The 16,394-nt window shown below is 35.5% G+C and overlaps 2 protein-coding genes across 3 annotated transcripts in view; both read left to right on the top strand.

Annotated features, from left to right (window-relative positions):
- The first annotated feature begins 379 nt into the window (after nucleotides 1-379).
- LOC122139501 (exportin-5-like) lies at nucleotides 380-1,990 on the top strand. Its single transcript, XM_042737665.1, has 4 exons — nucleotides 380-640; nucleotides 1,512-1,633; nucleotides 1,717-1,792; nucleotides 1,949-1,990. The coding sequence occupies exons 1-4, from the start codon at nucleotides 452-454 to the stop codon at nucleotides 1,988-1,990; spliced, it is 429 nt and encodes a 142-aa protein (XP_042593599.1). The 5' UTR covers nucleotides 380-451.
- Nucleotides 1,972-16,394, top strand: part of LOC109069047 (exportin-5-like) — a 109,126-nt gene continuing 94,703 nt past the window's right edge. For both annotated transcript variants that reach the window (XM_042736308.1, XM_042736309.1), the window contains exon 1: nucleotides 1,972-2,031. In XM_042736308.1, the coding sequence (XP_042592242.1) occupies nucleotides 2,026-2,031 (6 nt within the window). In that variant the 5' untranslated portion in view covers nucleotides 1,972-2,025. The remainder of the gene's footprint in view (nucleotides 2,032-16,394) is intronic.

A 16,394-nucleotide genomic window follows, 5' to 3' on the forward strand; every position in this document is an offset into this window, starting at 1 on the left:
GCGACAGAGCGGTCCTTTAAAGACGCAATTGTGTGACGTAGTATGTCCCAAAGCTTGCCCAGTCTTCTACTACACACTCAAAAGTGTGTACTTTTTCTTCACCAAAAGAGTACATACTTTAAGGGCGTAGTTAAGTAGGCACATTGAGACACGGGGCGGGCACAGAACACATTGGTATGTCCCAAATCCTGCCTCCTCTTTGCTACAAAGTATGGGCTCAAAGGTATATACTTATTCACACAAATATTAGCTACATACTGTTAGGGCATATAGGCGAATTGGGACGCAGTTTGGTATTTAGAAACGGTTATGTTAACGACATTTTTATTTTATTATTATTATTATTTTTTTTTAAAAACTACAATCCCCATAGGTCAAGTAACTTCCGCCATCTTGATTAAGGCGGTCCACAGACAGTAGGCACCTACCACGTTTTGTTTAATGCTCGCCTATGTATGCTGAGCTAGTAGTAGAGTGTGCAGTACATTTTACAGATCTACTGGTGTTTTACATTCCATCTACTGGACGTTTTAAAGTCATGGCTGAACCGATACGTTCGTTGTGCGATGAGCTTATAAAGGCTGTGAATGTGATGATGGAGGCAGAATCAAGCCAAACATACCGCCTGGAGGCCCTAAAGGTGAACTATCGTCTAATTTCAAATATGATTAAAAGGCTATTATGGATGCATTGAATTATAAATTCATATTATGTAGGTCACGTAAGAATAACGGTTTGGCTAACGTTATTCCAGTTAATCGTGCCTCCGTTTCATTCCCGTTTTTTTTTTCTTCAAAAAATTAATACGCGCAAATCGTGATCTTAATAAGTTTTGATGTTCTTGTTTGCTGCCTTATCATAGTAATCTTATCAATATCTATCAAGAAGCATGACGACGGTAGGAATAGGCGACATTTATTTAAGTAACGTTATCTCGCATACATAAAATGTTGCATGCCATGCGCCTTTACATCCTCGCATTTACAGATGCAGAGCATTCGGTACAGTATGCACAATGACACAAACGGTGCATGTTAACAGACACTGAGGTGAGGTGTGCCACACAAATATCCCTCTTCATGTGAAGCTCACAGGAGACGATATTATTTCTAGCTGATCGTATCTGAAGTATGGAGCTCCTCACTTAGGAAAAAATACAATAAAACTACAACCGCTAACATCTTCCCATGTTTTTGTAATCTGTAAATAAAATGCAGCGATGTCTCAGATTTATTACAACTGATATGTTGCTGACTTATTTTGATTTTTTTTTAAACAATGTGCATATAAAATTTGTTGTGTTGCCCCCATAATTTAATGTAAATTTAATTTGATTTTACTGTAGTATTGTTTGTTTACAAATAATTTTTTTTCATGAAATAGTTTTTTTTTTCCCTTTGCTGTTCTGATCAGTCATTTGAGCTGCACATACTAAAATATGAATTATATGTAACGATGCAGTACAACGATATGCTGTTAAATTCTCTAATAGGTTTTTTTTGTTGTTGTAGTTTATTGAAGATTTCAAAGAGAAAAGTCCCCTCTGTGTTGAATGTGGTCTTCAGTTAGCGGAGAAATCACAGACTGCAGTGGTCAGACACTTTGGGCTGCAGATACTGGAGCATGTAGTCAAGTAAGCATTTTAAACCCTTTAGTCTGTACGTATACACCACAGTGAATGCTGAGCATTAAGCTGAACACATTTTTTATGAACAGGTTTAAGTGGAATGACATGCCACCACAAGAAAAAGCTCCAGCTGAAAAAACTGCACTATGGGGCCTGTTGTCAGATGTAAGTATTTTGGAAGTCTATCTACTAAATCATCTTATTGCGTGGTTTATTGAAATTGCTTATTCATATTATGTCTTAATGTCCCTGTTTTTAGGGTACACATCCAATCATTCTGCAAGAGGAATGTCATGTTAAGGATGCCCTCTTCACGCATAGTTTGAGGATGATCAAGAGAGAGTGGCCGCAGCACTGGCCTGACATGCTTAAGGAGTTTGGACTGGGCCCTTACTGCTATGGGGGTATCTCAAGATTTTTGGCTTACATAAAGGGTGATGTTGTAGGACTGGGGTGCTAGGTCATGCTCCTGAAGATATGCCTTCATGTCAGAGTTTAGTTACAACCCTCCTCTTAAGGGCAGTCGTGGCCTAATGGTTAGAGAATCAGTCTTGTAACCCGAAGATTGTGGGTTCAAGTCTCAGGTCCGGCAGGAATTGCCAGGGGGTGGAGTGAATAACCAGCTTTCTCTTCCACCCTCAATACCATGACTAAGGTGAGACCCTTGGACCAACGGAAAATTAAAAGTTTCGATTTTCTAGGCCGATATGGTTAGGTACTATACTCTCATTCTGGCGTAATAATCAAGGAACTTTGCTGTTGGTTTTAGTACACGATGTAACACGTTGTAGCCTATTTTCAAAAATAGTGGAGTGTTCCTTTAATGTTGGGCCAACACTTCACTTAATGTTGGGCCAAAATGACTAAAAATCTTCATTTCACATTAACGATATATATCACAATGTCAGGGCTGTACTTTTTTTTTTCACATAGGACTGGTGCTACAGAGGTTGAAAAGTTTTGTAGTACAGGCCAAAAAGTTGTAGCAACAAGTATAAAAACGTCTGTTATCATGTCTGAAAACAAACAAACAATAATGGAGGTCAACACTTAAAGAGGCACTGATGTTCCATACAGAGCACAAAAAATACAAACCATTACAAAAATTGTTTTTAGACAACGTTTTCTTAATTTGCTAAAAATGGAAGAGTGCAGAAACATAACAAACATAAATAAGAACGAAGATATACATTACAAATACACATAATATACAAATAAAGCAAACAGTTCTTTATTTTTCAGGTGCAGTATTTAGCAGTAACATTCAAGAAACTGAATGAACAAATATTAAAATAAAACACTATATACATACACTATATACATCAATTATACTTTTGTAAAGCAACTGACTGGTAAGTTCATCAGTTAAGAGCAGTGAGTGATTTTTCTCTGTTTTGTTGTTTTATTAACATTAAAAGAATAGTTCACCCAAAAAGGAAAATTGTGACATCTGTCTTCAATTCTGTCATAGTGTGTTTCATTTTTATACCATCATTTACTCAAGTTGTTTTTAAACCTGAATTAGTTTATTTCGTCTGTTGAACAAAAAAGTTTTATTTTTTTGAAGAATGTGGGTATCCAATCAGTTGCTGGTCCCCAGTGACTTCCATGGTATTTTTTCCTAATTTCATAGTCAGTGTGGACCAGCAACTGTTTGGTTACCCACATTCTTCAAAATATCTTCTTTTTTGTTCAGCATAAGAAAGAAATTAATACATCTTCATGACAACATGGGAGTGAGTAAATAATGGCAGAAATTAATTTTTATATCTTCTTTTTTGTTCAGCATAAGAAAGAAATTAATACATCTTCATGACAACATGGCTTTAAGAGCTGCACGCGTTTTTCTCTCTCAACTGTTTATGTTCATTTTAGACATAATCAACTGTGTTTATATGTAAACCTTGTAGGGCTGGAAAATAATTCAATATCGATATGTATCGCTATAAAAAAAAAATCAATAACGGTGATATGGTTTTTAAACTACATTTCCGATATTTCGATATACCAGTGTTCCCCATACATTGATTTATTTGTGGCGTTTTGACTTCGTTGAATAAATATGAGACTGTACGTTTCAAAATCAAAACATGTCGCGGTGTGTTATATGAATGTATCTCGAAGGGAACCGACTGTTTCAGAAAAGTTTCGATGGCATTTTCATTTTATCTTGATAAGCGAAGCTGTGATGATAGCATAGGCAACCGATGGAGCTCTCTTTGATTATAGCCGTTTTACTGGCGAAACTTTTTTTTTTTTTTTTTGGACGTTGGTTGGTCTATTTTTTTTTTGTTCTCCTTACTCTCACAGCGCCTCCTGCTCACAGCGACTCCTGTGGCAGGAAATTTTTGCATTTAAGCCCGGCTCCAGCACACATTGTTTTTTTTTTCATGCAACAACTCAAGAGCACTCTTTATACTGTTAAAGCACATTTTGTTTCCACATCTATATCCAAAAGTACTGCAAAAACAGTTAAATTTTGAATATTTTAACTATTTAAAATATACTGTTTAAATTTTTAAAATGTAGTTTATTCTGTGATCAAGAGCTGGATTTTCAGGCTCATTACTCCAGTCTGACATTGATCTTCAGAAATAATTCTATTATGCTGATTTGCTGATTATCAATATTTAAGAGAGTTTGAGTACTTTTTTTTCAGGATTCTTTGATGAATAAAAGATCCAGAAGATCAGCATTTATCTGAAACAAAGCTTTTGTAACATACATTTTGATTACATTTTGATTTTGATTACCCTATTCACATTCAAAAGCTTTGAGTCAGCATCATGTCTTCTCTTTCTTTCTTTTTTTTTGGAAAGAAATTTTTATTTAGCAGAGATGCTTTTTAAACTGATCAAAAGTGATGATAAAGACCATTTAATAATGTTAAAAATATTTCTATTTCAAATAAAGGTTTTCTAAACTTGTCAATGGGGGCATGTCAATCAGAATGCCTAACCAGCTGATTTCAACAAATTATTTTGCAGCAGCAAATCGGAATATAAGAATGACACATTTCTGAAGGATTCATGTCATCAGAGTCATGATGCTAAAAAATAGAGCGTTTGAAATCACAGGAATAAAAATACACTTGTAAAATATTTCCAAATATTACAAACAGTTTATTTTAAATAGTAAAATATTTCAAAATGTTACTTTTCTTGCTGTATTTTGGATCAAATAAATGCAGGCTTTGGTGAGCAGAGAAGAGAATTCTTTAAAAAAGACATTAAAAATCTTACTGTTCAAAAGCTTTTGACTGGTAGTATATATTAGCCTACAGTTTGAAGTTAAAGATGGTTAATTTTAAAATTATGGGATGACTGAAATGATTTTATGACAGTGATTTCACATTTATTGTTTGTATTGAGAGGCTTAACTCCCAAATAGTTATAGGTGTTTTTTTTTTTTTTTTACCAAAAATATTAAATGTCTTTAAAGAGGTGTCAGACTTGGCAAGATTCATTTTTCATAAAATGTATATACAATGAAATCGGGTTGTGGGGCGTTCTTGGCAGTTGTTACGAGGCTTTTTTATAAGTGTTCCTATCGATATCGGAATTATATCGTATCGAACCGAAATTAAGAAATATATCGTGATAGTAAAGTAAAATTTTGGCCATATCGTCCAGCCCTAAAACTTGTGTGTTTTTGACAGTATTATATGCGAAATAAATCAGATGCGAAAGAAAATAATCCAGGGTCTTTTTGAAAGGCTCCTAGTGTGAAAAAGCGTGTGCAGTTTTCAGATGTGAATTAAATGTTTAAACCGGTATGGCTTTAATAAAGGCTAGATGCAAATAATGTAGTTTTGTGCATTGCGCAGTTGCAGTGTGCAGTGGTCCGTTTGAGAGTAACTCTACTGCTGAGCTAACACTGATGTGAATGTAGTGTGGCGTTGTGCAATTATAGTGAGATGAATGGAGGGGCGGCGCAGAACTGGCAGCTAAAAGAATGTGCGCTGTAGCATGATACAAAACGATATATTTATTTTTAAAACAGACAGTGGAGACATTTTAATTGTCCACACATCAAAAATAGTCATACTCGCACCCCCCTAACAATCAAAGTAATAATCAATCTCACAAACACAAACAAGCACATGAAATCACTTCACACTATTTAAGTGGCTGTGTTTGTGAACGTGCAAAAACTGTATCGCATGTGTGCTACAGTCGTAAATTTATTCATCGCTCAGACCAGTTTTTTCGTAGCATGTGACATATATGTACAGCCCTGAAGTTATTGTTCTTGTTGCTTTGTTGTTTTGGTTACTAAATAAAATCAATAGGACAAGTACTATAAAATATCATCCTGTGTTTTGATTTTTTAAGGGTACCGTAGGTCTATTTAACCATAAACATTTAAGTAAGAAATAGTATAAGAAATCAAATAATTAAAGGTTAAGGTGATTTACCCTTTTTTAACGTTTAGTTGGTGTGTAATGTTGCTGTTTGAGCATAAACATTATATCTGCAAAGTTACGACACTGAAAGTTCTAAGCAAACCGAAAGTTCAAATTTGGCAGTTTTCATGCCTACATTTATGGCTCGTAGGGTCTACAACGAGTTACTTAACCGTTTTGGTGACATCAAAACCCTGAAATTTACACAACACCTGCCCACCCGAACATGCAACAAAAGGGGGCGGTTTCATGTTGGTGCTGCTATTAGAAAAAGAGGAAGAGTTTTTGGAAAATGCCGTCAAACCTAGGGGCACACAAACAAATCTGTTCATATGTTGATTGGACGATTCGGGTCTTCTAACGATTCTAATGGATTCATAAGCTTTTAAAATCAGTGTCCTTAAGCCAGCGTTTACTTAATCCTGTCGCTCGTGTCCCTCTGCTCTGCATCTCTCCTCTCTCTCTCTTCTCCTAAGCCCCAGCCTGATTCAGATCATCCAGCTCAGCTTCCATCACGAACTGTGTTCCAATTATACACTATATGCAGGGCTTGACATTAACTTTTTTGCTCACTAGCCAATGTGGCTAGTGGTTTTTCAAAGTTACTAGCCCCACACCATTTTTACTAGCCACATTTTTGGTGTTGAGAAAATTACATGATAAAAGTTGACTATGGCGTGCTAATATTTACTTGAACTCGATTTACAAACACCTTTTAAATGTAAAAACCACTGTACACACCCAAATCAAGACTACATACCACATGAAATGTATAACACTACAGGTCATTATCAGATATTTGGATGTTGTGTGTAATGTTTATTTTTATATGTGATTGTTGTGTGTTTAGCTCTTTTTATGTTGTGTGTTGTGATGTTTTAAGTCATAGAAGGAGTAGCTTCTTATTACATATAATAAATGTGGAAAACTTAAACATGAAAAAAAAAAACACCTTTAGCATTAGAAACACTGCCCGTGTAAATATCAGAATCAGACTCAGAATCACTTTATGGAAACACGCACTGGTAAATTCTTTGTTACATAAGTTGCAATGGAAAATAGGTCAGTCTCGAAACCTCACAGAGAAAATACATGCCATTGGTTCGGACAAAAGTTGCTTGTATCGTCATTACAATTTTGAGGGGAACTTCCTCTCATCATAAGGAAACACATTTCAGTTTGTGTCATTTTTGTGCTCAAGGCACTAATAATGGACTACTGGTTAGGTTGCAACCCTCCTACGGACCACCTTGGCAATTGAATCGCCAGTGGCTAATAAAATACTTTAGTTTACTAGCCAAGGACTGATGTGTATTGTGTGTGTAATTATATTTATATATATATTTGTAAAATTCGCCATTTTTTTTTTAAATACACTTTTTAACATCAGTCATTCCAAGCTTTAATAATAATCAAGTATTATTTACTATAACTTAAGTAATTAGAAGTAAATTTGATAAACATGTTGTGAATGCATATTATAGTCATTTAACTACATTGTTAACTTGAGAGGTGGTTGTTTTTTATGTCATTCAAGTTTCTGACAAAAAAAAATTGGGAAAAAAAACACTAACAAAATACCGATAGGATACTAATGATAAACGATTCTAATAATAAGACAAACTACTAAAACCACTAAGGGCTTACTAAGGAATTAATAGCTGCTGGATACGTGAATATTAATCAGGTTGTTGTGGCGTTCGCTCGAACTGATTTGCTGAAATCAAAAACAAGTGGGGATAATAGGTGAGTTGCCAGCCAATGAGGATTACCGTTTGTCGCATTAAACTCCCACCCACTACCAGGAAAACCTGGGCTGTTCTTAAAAGCTGTTATTTTGACAGGAAAATACAAACAAAGAATATTGTTTAAATGTAGTGAGTCAATCACTCTCTCCTCTCTCTCTCTCTCACTCCATTCTCTTCTCTTCTGCGTCTTGTGTGTGAGAGAAAGCAAACGGCGATTTGTGTTGCCGTCAATCGACACTAGAGTTTACGGTACCAACAAATACAGGTGCGCTGTTGTAATCCATTGAGAGAAACTGAGAAATATCACAGATCGCTTGATGGAGAGAGAAACTCTGAAAGCACTCACGTCAGAGTCAGAGTGCTTCGCGAGTGAAAATATACTCTGTGGTTAAACTTATACTTAGCCTCCCAAAGCACACACCTGGCCATTATTTCAACCCGCAAAAAGTGGCTAGTTGGAGTCACTGTGTTTACCCGCTACGAGCGCAAATCCACCCGCATTTGTGGCTGGTTGGCGGTGTTAATGTCAAGCCCTGACTATATGTGTATATAAGACAGATAGATTAGGCTATTTTTCCGCATAGTTTACGAGACAGCATTATAACATGCACGTGCCGTAGTAGCGAAGCAATACTTGTTGGCACACACGTCTTACTGTAAACAAAGTAAAACAATTACTTTACAAAAATGCTACAACGCAATCATGTTTTATGCTGTATTACAGCTTTAATCAAGGATAAACCATACATTATATTACAAGGGCACCTATTATGCCCCTTTTTACAAGATGTAAGATTGGTCCTGTGGTCCCCACAATGTGTCAATGATCCAATGGCAATCATGCATCCTGCGGTATAAGATTTCATCAGGATGAAAAAAAAAGTCTATTAGAAGTACATAAGCAGTAGCATTTACAAATACATCGGATCTAAAAGATGAGACAACATAACAAACAAAGAATCACACCATTCAAAACGGTATTGTGAGAGCGTGCTTTGCACAGGTCTGCGCATCCTTTTCACTAATATTATTGGGTCTCGATCGGGCTTAAATGAAAGCATATTGATGTGCCATTGTTTACCAACGTCCTCTTTTTCTTTGTTTGATTAACATTAAGGAAAACAGAAGGAATAATAGGCTGCAGTCACGATAAGACACCGGTTATGCACAGAAGCAGTAGATGGACTGCTTCAATTTTTCTTCCCCTAATTTTTGGTCTGTGTTTATGTTAGGGATGCGCATATTGACCGCTAACCAAAAGTAACACTTCTACCGATTATCACTACTGCTAAACGGGTTAAATGCCGTGGTTTTGCACGTTTTTTTTTCGCTCAGATATTTTTGGTTTCTGCATGTTAAAAGAAAATCATGCTTACATATTAAAGTATTTGTTTACCTATGGGCACGTGGTCGGCTACAATGCAGCGCGTATACAGATTACATATTTCTCTGGCAAGCACCTGCTTCCCCTTTTTACTTAATTAACTGATGTAGTATACGTAACACAATGGCAAGTGGCAATATTAGATAAATGGTTATCAGAGAGTGAATCCGTGAGTGAATGTATGTAAATTCTGAATGGATTATATAGTGCGCAATGGGCGCACCCCTTATAATCACTGGAAATCTGTCACTCATCTTACTGTAGATCATTGCGATCTCACAATTAAGTTAATTAAAATTAATCAAAGAAGCTTTACACCCGCGACAATTAATCTGTTATTTATATAATTCTCACTTTCCTGTTTTAATACGATAATTGGTGAATGTGTTGCAGAAACTCAGCAGAACTTCACTGAACACCGGCATTTTGGGTGGTGAGTGGATTGTATTTATCGAAATCAACAGATATGTTCGTGATTGGCTATATTGCTTCAAGCTGCTGCAAAACATGCCTTGAAGCTAAGGAAAACATGACCAGTGGATGAAAAGGCCATATATCCCGTGAAATTTACAGGATTTTTGTGATGGTGCTTTTGTCGCCAGATCTCACAGTTAACGACGCAGGTCCCAGTGCTCCAGGCTCCATCTGTATCTGTGGCCTACAGCATGTCGACATGTTTAAAAAACAAAAAAAGAAAGAAACGTACAATGAGATGGGCAAATATTTTTTATGTCTGATGGGAAAGGAAAAGACTGCCGTTCTTAAAAGTGCATGTAAGATTCAGTGTGTTTTTAGTTTTGTCATCTTAATTTCTTAATTCATTTATTTGATATATATTTTAGTGTAGGTTTATTTATTTATTTATTTATTTATTTATTTATTTTTTTTTTTTTTTTTTTTTTTATGATTTTATTTATTTTTTATTTTTTTTTTCTTTTTTTTGAAAATATTATGCATTTGAATTGGCATTTTAAATTTGCAAAGTTAAGCTCGTAATTATTATCCAAGCTAATGGGCCACACGCAGGTTGTGCATGGTAGCATCATTACTCCCTGCTGAGAAAAAAGCTGGAAATTCCTAGTTTCCATTAAGCCATTACAAAATTCCTTTTTGTTTTTTTGGCGTGCGTGGCCAGGATGTTGTTCTATTGGTTTGCCATCTGCTATATTACATCCCACCAATAGAATCTGGGCATGAACATACATTATAGTTTACATTAAAAACCAATACAATTCCATTATATTTTCGTCCATTCAATTTCAGTTGGGTTGGTAGAGGAGGTTTGTAATAATAATATATGTATATATATATATATATATAATTTTTTTTTTTACGACAGACAAAGATATAATGGTAACTTCTTTTGGGAATTTTGTCCTGAATTTCACTGGAAAGATTTGTTTTATTTGCTATAAACCAGAACTGAGATCGACGTGGGTTTTTTCTGGCCTGTGGTGTTTGAGGTCAGGATTAATGATAAACGCATTTTAGGATGATATCTTGAAATTTTCCCCTCATTTTGCATGCTAATTGTCACGCTAATAATAAATTGGGATTCACCAAGCTTAATTTCTAAACGTATCATCATTTGTGGTACCGGTGGTGCTCGAATATTTAATTTTGTGCACTGCACGGTAGTAAATAAAAAAATATCAGGTGCCAAACAAATCAATAAATGGACCAAGTATTAAATATATAAGCAGGTATGTACCTGTATATAAAAGTCAATCCATTTATAAAAGTTTTAAGGCATTTATCAAAGCAGGGAATTTTCAAGTTTTTTGGAACATAAATGTAAACTTAAAATATACATTTAAATAAAAATAAATTTTATAAATAAAAAATCAATTAAACTGAAAATATAAAAAAAATAAACATATATAAAAAATAAATAATAGTAGTGCTGCCGACTTACAGCAACCAACAACATTGTGTTTGGTATAAATGACACAGAACATCAAGAAACTGAAACCCCTTTGAATCCTTGTGCTTTAAGAGCGGCAGTCGATATTTCCCCATCAGACATAAAAAATCATTTTATCTCAGGTGTTCTTAAGCTTTGTTTTTTTAAACAATAATGGAGCATGCGTAATTTTATACAGATGAATGGGCACTATACCAACTGTAAGATCAATGAAACATATCCACAAAAATCCTCATAAAAGTACTGGAATATGGACTTTTCATCCACTGGTGTATTTATTCAGGAGGCATGTTTGCATGGTGAGCAATATAATGAAATCCACAGACATATCTATTGTGATTTCATAAATGCAATCCACTCACCACCCAAAATGCGATTGTTCAGTGAAGTTATTTTCCCCCTCATTTGCATGCTAAATTGTCACACTAATAATAAGTGGATGCACAACATTTCTAAACGTATCATCATTTATTGAGAACTGTTGCGATTTGAATTGCGGATTTTAAAATTTGCAAAGTTAAGCTTCAATATTGTCAATAATGTGCAGCACAGTATGAGTATCATACCTGTGAGAAAAAAGCTGAAATTCCTAGTTCCATTAACACTATTACAAATTCCTTTTTTGGTTTGGCATTATTCCAATAGGAGTAATGTGTTCTATGGTGCCATATGCTATATGTACATCCCACCAAGGAAATCCATAGAAATATGGACACCATTATAGTTTACATTAAACCAATACAATTCCCATTATAACCTGAAATCACATTCATTTTCTAGTTGGGTTGGTTTATGGGTTTATATATAGACTATAGTATATATATATATTATCTATCTATACTATAGTATATATATAATATATATATATATAATTTTTTTTTTTTTTTCGGCAGACAAGATTATAATGGTATAACTACTTTTACAGAAATTTACATTACAGAATTAACTGGAAAGCAATTGTTTTATTTTTCATAAATAAGAACTCGAGAGCGACCGATATGGGTTTGTTCTATAGCCTATGCCGATGTTTAGAGCAGGGTCAGCGATGGTCCGATATGTGCTGCCGATCTTTTTTTTTAGGGCGATATCTGAATTCTCCCTATCTATTGACTATGCTAAATTGTCACCCTAATAATAAAGGGGTGGACGCACACATTCTAAACGTATTCATCATGTATTGAGCACTGGACTTGAACCATCTCTCGAATCTTAATTTGCGCACTGCACGGTATACAAATAAAATAAAAAATATCTAAGAGTTAACCAAACAAATCAATTAAACTGACCAAGTATTAATATATACAACAACAGGTATCCTATATATATCTTAAAAAGTCAATCATTTACAAAAAGTTTTAGAGCATTGATCAAGCCAGAATTTTTTCAAGTTTTTTGGAAAATAAATGTGTAAAATTAAAATAATTTAAATAAAAGAAAAAAAATTTTATAAATAAAAAAAATCAATTAAACCTGAAAATATAAAAACTAATTATATATAAAAAAATAAATAATAGTAGTGCTGCAAAACACACTAGAAACCAGCAACAATTTGTGTCTGGCTTATAAATTGAAACCGAACATATAAAGGTGCATTACTAACTTCCAACTACATAGCATCTGTTCATTACTTTATTAGATTAAGTACAGTCAACCAGAACAATATAGAACGGTTACACTGGTCAGTCAAATCGACCGTAGATACGAGTCAATCTGCTGTTATGGAAAGGACGTTTGCTGTAGGGGCTGAAGAGGATCCCCCGTCATAGCGTCTGTTTACATGGTAAAAAAAATGGGGCGCAAATATATAGTTTAACTTCAGAAACATTGCGAATAGGGAACATTTGGAAAATGCACAGAAGGGACGTGAGCAACAACCTCCAAAAGGGCTCTGCCGGTATCAAATTTTCCTGTTGCGATTTAATTGATAATATTTTGTCACGGTATACTGGTGCTTAATCACGGTATTAACTTTGTGTCGTCTGCAAAGAGGTTTTAAATACACTTTTGTATTATGAACAAAAATATGGTTAGGCTGAACATTTAAATACAATAAAGCAATACAGAAAATTCTATTTAAAGTTAAATAGTTTTCTACACACTAAAGTGCAAAAGAAAACTGTCTATAGACCAATAGTATTCACTTTACAATAAGACCATTGTGAAGCACAACCTTAGTTAATGCATTAACATCAAGGCAAGCAAGTGTAATTATATGAGCAATAATAGTGTGAACACAAGGTTAATTCCAATGTGCTACATATTTAGCTTGTTAAAAAAAATAACTCAGAAGAAAAATAAACACATAATAGAACAAGGCAATTAAGAACTTTTGAAATGATACAAAACGAAAATTACTTAACAAGCGAATTTCAAGAAAGTTTACAAATACTCAATGATTTTAAATAAAATACATGCAATACATAAAAATATATGTTCTCAGTTTGGACATCGCATAGTGAGCTATGCAGTAAATGCACATGCTATACATGAGCAACTAGTAAATGTGCTATAGAGCTATTAAAAGCTTTGTAAAAAAAATACATAGCTTTAGTCATGTTAAACAAATTAAGAATAACATAAGTTGTTTTCTTTAATTGGGCTACAACAATGTGTTACTAATTAAAGGGAACCAGCGGATTGGTTTATGTATTTATTTATTTATTGGCAGTTTGTTACAAAAGCATATAGGCCCCAATGTAAAGTGGTGAAGTTACACTTTAAGTGTATAAACACTTAAAACATATCCTAGGGCAGTTGTGCCAGAAAAAAAAAACAGAATGAAAAATACATAGCTAGTTAAGTCGAAATATTAAGTATTTGCTCTGTGATGAACCACCCCCAAGCTAAACCGAAAATATGTAGGACAGTGTCAAAGTATTGCCAAACCAGGTTTCAGCCCACCCGCAGCTGCTTTATATGGGCTTTACAGGCTAAGGGCTGCATTTTAGCCGCCATCTGCTGGTAGAGATAGTGAATGTGGCGTTTCAATCAAGCGACATATCTCACATGTCAATACTTGTTGCTTTCTCTTTACGTGCTTGTTTACCTCAGAGCACACGATTCTTTCAAGCAGCATACAGCGGTGTTGTGCATTTTTGAAGCAGTTGATGGGAAAAATCTTCTTAAAATGCATTCCAAATCTGAATAATTTGTAATATATAATTATTCACGAGAGTCTTAGAAGTGCCCACGCTAAACAAATCGTGCCATATTAATTACCGTGATATATCGCTATTACGAAAATACAGGCCCAGTCTACTTCAAATAATCTAGCCAAAACCCGCGCACAGCTAGTCCTGTCTGCGCACGCATGCACTGTCACAATCTAATGCACTGTAAATGCAGGATTTTTTAAAAACAAATAGCTTACCGGAATGCAAAAATTCAAAAAAATCGAACATTTTGCAGAACAGGAATCAAATAAAGTACGGTCCATTAATACCGCATAAAATGTTTAATGTGAAAAAAGCGGTTCACTGACTGTGCAGCACAGCCACATGCGCCACAGTTACGTTTGGGATAATTTTATATTTAATACTTTAGTGTCATTTGAAAACATTGCAATTGCGTTTTAAAATACAAACAACGAGCACACACGAACCATTTAAAGAGGCGCATTCAGCGGTTTCCTTGACGGGAAAAAGTCAACAAAGTAAAAATGATATCAACGTACAGCACGCTCCCTTCATTTTATCAAATGATCATAATCACATATTCATTTTACAGTCCTGCTACTAGCATTTTATTCGGAATCTAAAACCCCTTTAATTCAGGAGAGAGAAAGCTTTTTTTCCGAGTGGCTTTTGCACATAATAATACCGCTGCAGACGCATTTTGCAGCATTAAGCTTATTCATTGATTGTTATTTTAAACGACGATAGATCATGGAAATTATCAAATATTGACGTCCCTAAATGCAAATGAGTTGGATGGAAACCTGGCTATTGTCTGCATCAAACCATGCTTCTGAACAAATGTCATTCACCGTTCTGTGCTGCTCCAGGACAGCTGTCTCTCCGAGAACGGTGCTGTCTGTGAGCGGGCGGGAGTAATGTAGCCCTCAATCACGCTGCAGTGTTTCTGAGAGCTGCCACCTCTCCCACTCCCCCATTTACAGAGTGAAATTCTCTGTACTACCTTTATCTCCCAGGACTGTTGTTGAATCTTCCAAAAGTTTTGGCTTGGGGGCCTTCACATTTGCGGGGCAGCAGCACTTTCCACCGCACCAATAACACGGGGCTGCCCGCCGCCGTGCCTGAATTTAAATCGGCGCTACTAAACATGGATATCGGCCGATGCGATATATTAAAAAATGACAAATATCGGCCCGATATATCGGTCGACCTCTATAAAGAACTGTATTTTCTTTAGTCAATTATTAAAGTATTGCATATGTTACATTGTATTTGGGATTTTAAGAGCAAGTGGAAAATGTGCTGAATGTTTCATTTCATCCAAGTGAAATTAGCAAGCAGTTAGACTGAATTTACATTTGTTTTAAACGCGGAGCCAGGTGTGAGTCGACGCAGGTTTCGCGCATGCGTCAAGCCTCATCCATACTGCCAGATGCGCTCGTGGAGATTTGCGGTGCAGGTCTGTGCGAGAATATAACCGAGCGTTACGAAGCAGGCTGCGTGAGTGCGGCAAATATGAATGGCTCGTCCGTGATGCGGGATTCGCACCGCGTGGGGAAGAGAGGAGTATGAGAAGAGCATTCAGAGACATAGGCTGTGGTGCGGCTTCTTCTGTAATTGGGAATAGCGAAAAGCAATAAGGGATGCTCTTGATATGCATTGTGACGCAGCTCTTGCAAATTACCTTTTTGTGTTCATTGTCTGTTGTTTCGAAGCGTAAGTTACATAACGTGTTTTCTTTAGTTTTAATTTGCCTAACTATTGATCTGACCCTGTAGAAGCCATAATCCCACTCTGTCTCTCTCCCGCTCTAGTTGTTTTTTTGTTTTTTTTACGGTGGGTGTTTACACAGGCTTGGCTAGAGCTGTGCTGATTGGGAGAACGGAGGTGCGCTCACTTCTTGTTAGTAGCTGTCACTCAAGGCTGCAGTCATATATAGTTCTGGAACAGCATAATATCGCCATCCACATCGCAGGCTTTTTGCAACTCTCAAATCGTGATTTCGATTCGATTTCAAATAATCGCACAGCCCTATTTCCAATTCGCTAACCCAGCAAAACAAAAAAACGCAAAAACTACTAGCCTTATGAATACAAGTTCAAGGATTTTTAAAGACAAGTGAAAAGTCAGTAATAAGAACAAATGAAACAAAATTAAGAACAATAGCACAAA

This window comes from Cyprinus carpio, chromosome B13 (genome assembly GCF_018340385.1).
Source record: "Cyprinus carpio isolate SPL01 chromosome B13, ASM1834038v1, whole genome shotgun sequence".
NCBI classification, from domain to species: domain Eukaryota; kingdom Metazoa; phylum Chordata; class Actinopteri; order Cypriniformes; family Cyprinidae; genus Cyprinus; species Cyprinus carpio.